This window comes from Priapulus caudatus, unplaced genomic scaffold (genome assembly GCF_000485595.1).
Source record: "Priapulus caudatus unplaced genomic scaffold, Priapulus_caudatus-5.0.1 Scaffold1768, whole genome shotgun sequence".
Lineage (NCBI taxonomy): Eukaryota > Metazoa > Priapulida > Priapulimorpha > Priapulimorphida > Priapulidae > Priapulus > Priapulus caudatus.
In genome coordinates, this window is record NW_014578829.1 from 47,620 (window position 1) to 54,983 (window position 7,364).

General features: G+C 40.2%; 1 protein-coding gene across 1 annotated transcript in view; it reads right to left on the minus strand.

Moving 5' to 3' along the window:
• LOC106817558 (DALR anticodon-binding domain-containing protein 3-like) overlaps window positions 1–861 on the minus strand; it is a 24,638-nt gene extending 23,777 nt beyond the window's left edge. The window contains exon 1 of the mRNA XM_014822232.1: window positions 549–861. Within this exon, the coding sequence (XP_014677718.1) occupies window positions 549–806 (258 nt within the window). The 5' untranslated portion in view covers window positions 807–861. The remainder of the gene's footprint in view (window positions 1–548) is intronic.
• Window positions 862–7,364: the final 6,503 nt, after the last annotated feature.

The window sequence follows — 7,364 nt, forward strand, 5'->3', positions numbered from 1 at the left end:
AAATCGCCAATAGACGGTATTTGGGGTACTTGTATATAAAACAGCCGAGTCGGTACAGTTTGTGTTAAGGTTTGGGACAGGGTGACTGTTTGTACTTGTGTGTGGTCTGCAGTGCATGCGTAGTGTAGGACGGTTACTCATTAGTGGTACCGTAAAAATACACGCGTCCGGGGGCCTGGTCGAATGGGAATTCTTAACGATCGATTCCCGCGCTGTCAAACTTTTATTGTGGTGGAATTTAATCGGGGCGGAGGTAATTTAAACGGGGCGCAACAATTGAAACGTGGGGGGTTTTCCCAAACGGGGCGGGGGCGCCCGGTTTGCGCAACGTAGGGAGAACCCTGAAGAGTAACCCTACTCTTGTTGGGTTACATTATTGTATCTAACCGCCGGTGTACGGTATAGCGGAAGTGGATACGTACTCTGCCGTATCATGTATATGGTTAAATATCCACTGGCACTGCCTATTAAATATATAAATAACACATGTGACATAGCAATAAACAACAACAACAGCATACGTATGTTTTTGGTGCAATTCTATATACCTTATCAGGAATAACTTGTTTTATGAATACCACGAAATCTCCGTTCTGCAGCCGGGACGTTTGTTTTGTGATTGCAAGCCGAGCATGCCTCTCAGTCTCAGTGATACTCATAGTCCGACTAGTCGTTTCACCGCCTATAGATTCATTTGTATTTGTTTCCGTCACGGAATTAGAAATAGCAGTACTTATCGATTGTTTAAGTTCACAAATTAAACCCTGCAAGACGCTAGTGTAAGAGTCCCAAGCTTGATTCATCATAATAAAATTAATGTTGACTTATACCAGAGTACGTATGTAATGCTACCGCAGTTTTACATACTACAGCGCCATCTCTGGGTTACTTTATGAATAAAGAGTCGTTCAGGGGTCGTAAGAAACAGCAAAATAAACCTATTTCACATGTCGCTGGAGAGAACCAATGTGACAGATAGTATTATTAAAATTTTAACAGAGGGTTATGAAACATTATAAACGATGAAAAGCTTTGCTATGTCGTACGATCGTTAAATGCGTATCTTTACTCCGCTCCCTGTTTTCGGAATGCTCAACCAGCTCAACTGTGTGTTCCATTTTATATGCAACACTACTTCCGTTACTTCAGTACCGAAAAACTTTTAACTTCTTAACTTTGCAGTCTTTTGTTTAAAGTTATCTAAAACGTTATTTATGTATTAATATATATACAAATTACTATGTTGATAATATATGGTTAAAGAAAGTGGAGATCACCACTAAGAACCGGTAAAGTGCCTAACAAACGGTTTATGCACCGTAGCACATACCCAGTGACTGGACAGGAAACGGGCTCGACACAACAGCTTGCCTACACGGAAGAAGTAAGTTATTAAATGAATGAAGTCAATTCTAACTAACCTTTCATATAAATCTCTAGAAATAGCGTGATCGGTGTGTTATTATTACTAAGAATACCAGACGAGAAGTTCCCAACATGCGTTGATGCAGATACATCATGGAATGCAGACTTGATAATTGGGTAATATGGTGGAGTTGTAGTACGTACAGTTGTATCAAACTATCATGTATGTGGAATGTAAGGCCCAATCATGGTTTAGCACCCACAACTATAGTCCCAAACTAGGGTTTCGCCAAAATAGTGTCTACTTCACATGAAAGCACAGTGGCACTGTAATAATGGAGCGGCTTGGTATGTTGTGCATTTACCTTATGATTGTCAGGCACCTCAAGTCTAGCCCAAAATTGTCATGATAGAATGTTGATGATGTCATTGTTTGGCCACGATGAGCTGCAAAATCGTCATTTTCGTATGCACGAGTGATAAACATGTATGAACTAGTGTAGATTAAATTTCCTCACAATGATGTTCAAGGGGTGTGGTTATTTTGCGCAATCTGATAAGGCAATTGGGGATGGAAATCTTTTATCATGAACCATCAATATTTTTCCACATAAATCACTAGAAGCCTTCAATAAATATTAATGGGGGTACAGTAGAAATACCATACATGTGTTACAATAACTTGGATTACAGAAATTTGTGGTTTTTGAAAATCTTTGCTGGGATGGATTCAAATCTTCAGCATGGAATTAACGTTTATAAGAGCAGTTCACAATGATCTCACCTGCTGCAGATACTTTGTCTGTCAAAGAGAAGATCCTTAGTAATGTTAGCCAACTTTAGAAGACCTTTTGGCCTCCAGGTTAAAGCCCAAATAACCCAAAGCCAACAATGATGTATATGCAGGGTTCGACACTAACCCACGTCCGACCGACCTAGTCAGGTAAATGCTTGGTCCGGTCGCATACAACCAGAGTGCTAGTAGCCCGACTGGTCGTGTTAGAATTGGTCATATATATTGCACTGAAAGGTCACCTCTGGCTAGACTGGTTCGCGGCCGCACTGTTTGTCGCAGAACGTGTACATTGTCTAGCAGAGCGTGAGGCCAGATACCAGTCTATCCTTCGGCAAAAACAATAACGTGGCTTGCTGCCAGCCGAAGTAGACGATCGATGAACCGTGCGCTCGTGTATGCCTGTGGTAAAATACGAATGCTGCACGTGAACTCGGCCCACGCGCGATTTAAAGCGCGGGAAACAGCATCTATGAATTCATACGATGACACAGTTTTATCTAAATAAAGTTTTTTATAACAATGGTCTGGGTCTGGGCTAGTGAAAGTTAGGGATAGGGTTTTCCTCAGTTACTAGCCCGATGGTCTAGTGAAATAAAAAGTTAATGTTGAACCCTGATATGCATGCTAGCTGGTAAGAGTGCCCCTCAATCTCCCTCTAATTATTGTGATTTTACTATGTTACATCATGAAATAATAAATATATTCGTATAAAAGTGTTAGTTCAAATTTGTAATTGTGCTTGCCTTACTTTTTTGGCTAAAAGAGTTTCTGTAAGAACACATAGATCTCCAAATGTATAATAAAAGTCATTGAGAAAATATCATTTACTTCCATGGATTTTGGGGTTATGAACATTTTTCTGGCGTGCATTACTTCTGTAATGTGAGATATTACTTACTGCACATGCAAGTCTGAAGGTTTAATTTTTACATGTATACTATATATTTAAATTTATACTGATAGGAGTGAGTGTATTGTTTTGAGTCTTACGATATGATAGAGAAAGCATTGTGGATTAGATTTGGATTTACTAACTCCTCACAATTGCAGGTTTATCACATATATAGTAATAAATACAGCTCCGTATTTTTACAACTCATTTCCTTGTGCATTGTCTGTATGCTCATGAAAAGACGCATGCAATGAAACGTTATTATGACATATGCCGGTAATGGTCTTTGCAGGTATATACACACATCCCAAGCAAAATTAAAAGCAGTGCACAAGTATTTCAAAAATGAAAAGATATGTACTGTATTTTCACCTACTAGCGAATATGCTAGTATCACACCAACTTAAAAGTTACTACAATGTTATACTGTTGTAGTACTTATATCAAATAGCAATTGATGTATAGAAGCAGTCACATTTGTCAATGTTACGACAATTGATTTGTAAATTGTGCCACAGACTCAACTGGTTCTGATTCTAGATCTAAGTTCATCTGATTCTGTGACTAGTGACATCTAGACTCAGTCATAGCCGCATCTCTGTCGCTATACTCAAGTTACTTTTAATAAAGGCAGGGGCGGATCTAGCTTTCCGGAGAGGTGGGGGTTGATATTTGAGTGAAGATGTACTGAAGGCACGCTGTGCTAGGGTGGTTTTGTGCTCCACCAATGTGACAGTGTTCAGGATTTGACAGTACAGGCAGCTGTGTGGTCACAGGGGGAAATCCCCAGTTTCTATCAGCCTGCAGACTCACTTTTAGCTCGCCTTGACATTGTCAAGATGAGCTATTGCCATGCGGTGTCGTCCGTCCGTCCGTCTGTCTGTCAACATTTGGCTACGGTCAACGATAACTCAAGAACCGTTTGACCTACATGTTTCAAATTGCATATATATATATAGTTGTTACTCCTATGGGAGAGGTTTGAACGTCCTATTTTGGAGCACGCCAGTCGACCTACTTTCGAGCCACGTCCGCTTTTTGGCAAAAATGGAAATGACCATAAGTCAGTTCAGGTTCAACGGATTTTGCTTATTTCTGGTATGTGAATGAATAAGGACTGGCCCCAAAACATATCACATGGATTTATTTTTTTTTAAATTATGCAAATTAGGTAGATTTTAGCAATTTCACTATGCATTTCAGTGTCTGCCTACGGTCAACGATAACTCAAGAACCGTTTGACCCACATGTTTCAAATTGCATGCAGTTGTTACTCCTATGGGAGAGATTTGAACGTCCTATTTTGGAGCACGCCAGTCGACCTACTTTTGAGCCACGCCCACTTTTTGGCAAAAAAGAAAATGGCCATCTAGATTTATTCGATTTTGTTAAATTTTTGTATATGAATATGGAAGGCCAAACTGCATGCAGCGCCCCCTTCGTACAACTCAGCATTACACTGCCACAAGGCTGGTACTATTTTTCAAGTGGGTGGAGCTCCGGGAAATCCAGCAAATGGCAATCCAACGGCCGCGAAGTCGCCGCCGAACAAAACATTAGAAATTTCTATGATGCATGTTTGTTGGTGGACAAATTTAGATGTTTTAAGCTGAATACGCAAAAATGTATCAAAGACAATGTTCGAGAATTAAGTATATTGGCAAGCATCCGAAAAATTCATGATAAATATTAAATAAACACGTGAACTTAGTTTAGTAAACAGCGTAATGATTTGAAAGTAGTAAATGGGCGCACAATACGCACACTATTTCGTATCACTATTTTATCAAATTTCTCATAAAATAATGGTCGGATTTTTAATATTTTTGCAACTTTTAATAGTACAAATCTTATTACATAGGATACGAGTAACCTGGCCGCTGTAAAACTTGTGGTAAAAAAGCGTTACAAATTATAACGGAAAATCTACTTGTGGCAGTGGTGAATTGAGCCAGAGCGAGAGCGCCATCTGTCGTGGAGTTTGGTGGAAGGCTAGCCACAAAACAGTTGTTACTCCTATGGGAGAGATGACAACATCCTATTACGTTTATTTCGTCTAACTGGTTAAACAACTCTACAATCATACCTATATATGTGTAATATTGTGTTTTAGATTCTTCGTTACAGTAATTTGACTGGAATATTTTATTGTTTTTATTTGCGAGATATTCGAAAACCAAAATGGCGATCATTTAGGCGTAGCGCCATCTCTCGTCAAGATTTCAGACTTTCCGATCTGAAACATTTATTTTCGCATCAAAACTTGTGCATATATCATTATCAAGAGTATATAATTGGAGATATGCTATATATATAATGAGAGTTCTCCCATATATACTCTTGCTTTATATGTCCCCCTCCCTCTTCTATCACACCCAAGGTGAGCTACAGTGTCATTGACACTTTCATTTATTTTTGGCCTCATTTTACTAGTATTATTAACATTAGTCAGTGGCTGGGCAAGGGGGTTGCAACCCCCCCAACCCCCCTCTAAATCTGCTACTGGAAGGGTAGAGACATGGTACAAGTCTATACGATATATCTTTATCTATCTCTTTCTCATGAGATGCAAGAATCACGTGACATAACCAGGAGCCAAAGTTAAGTCGACCTTTCAATCGTTGCATATATTGGTGAAAGTACCGATGTACGAGTGCTCTAAGACACATTAGCAATACTGTAAACACTGTATCGCGGTCATCACGCAGATTTAGCAACGGTTGGAAAAGAATCTAAAATACTGAATTTTTAAGTTGAAATTTGAAGATACCTCTGTTATTTAAGGGCTTTATCTCCCACACTCTTCTGTGTGTTTTGAGTACATTAATTACCAATGTTGTCATCTATTTAGTCCACTATAGTGACATATAGCATATGTTTAGGGTAAACTTTTATAAAGTAGGAACCTGTCTATAGAGAGGCCACCTTAAATGCATTTCTCTTGAGTGGCAGTTGTTCTGTAAAACCACGTCTATAATTATAAAGGACATCTCTCACATTTCTCACAAGTGTCAGTTGTAGTGATACCATGATCTCTATATATAGAATGGACACCTTTCTAGGAAGAACACTTGGCTTTTCCATTGAGTGATCCTTATTTACTGGTTTGACTGCCTACAGCATAATACTCCTCGTATGCGTAGAGAAAAAGGAACAGTAAGAAATTCCCTAGATCTGCATTATGCGTCATGGGCTCATATTACGATCAGACTAACATCCTGTCACTGGTTAGACTGAGTCTGTGCTAACTATGTCTCTGGGCAGGAAATGACACCATGTTCCTTCCGTCAGCTTGCCCGTCTGCTTTCCTGCATTTATGTTTGAACTGTCATGATTTTTGGTGCATGTGTGTTTCTCTCGGAGTGTTGTCAGATACATAAATCGCCAGCACCAAAACATAAATATAGTCTGTCGTCTGCGCACTGTCGCTGTCGTTCTGTGCAAAGATGAGATACAACAACAAGATGGAATGGGTGAGTGCTGTATGTGAGTCATAGAATTGAATGAGCTGAGTCCCTGGTAATACTGAGCTCACGTTTGCGCAGTAAAATACTTGCGGTAATACACATGCACACTTGTTCAGACTGGCGTTCAGACATGCTTAGCGGTGCCAGAAATCATTGTGAAATCTTTTCGGAACAGGACGTTAACAGCACATCACACATGCCAGTATCGACGCCTACAACATAGCGACATGAACAGAATTACAATGTTATCAAGTCATACCTAGCACGCTTATAACCTCGAAATGAATGTATAGTCACACGTGATTGTCATTTTATATTTACCTGCAAGAAGGTAGTGATAGATCTGTATGTATAATGTATATCATTCACTGTTTTCTCTCATCTCTGTTATCATCCGATGGTGATAATTTAGGGAGATGGCTTGTTAGTCTTTTCAAAATTCAAGTGAAAGTTTGAACCTGATTGAATAGACAATATATATCTCAATGATGTAACCAAGGTTAATAATCAATCATTCGATCGCTCGTGATCGAGCGTCGCTACCGTTACATCGTCGCGAACCCCCGCGCGATCCTTCGATGATCGATCGCTCGTGATCGAGCGTCGCTACCGTTACATCGTCGCGAACCCCCGCGCGATCCTTCGATGATCGATCGCTCGTGATCGAGCGTCGCTACCGTTAGATCGTCGCGAACCCCCGCGCGATCCTTCGATGATCGATCGCTCGTGATCGAGCGTCGCTACCGTTACATCGTCGAGAAACCCCGCGCGATCCTTCGATGATCGATCGCTCGTGATCGAGCGTCGCTACCGTTACATCGTCGAGAAACCCCGCGCGATCCTT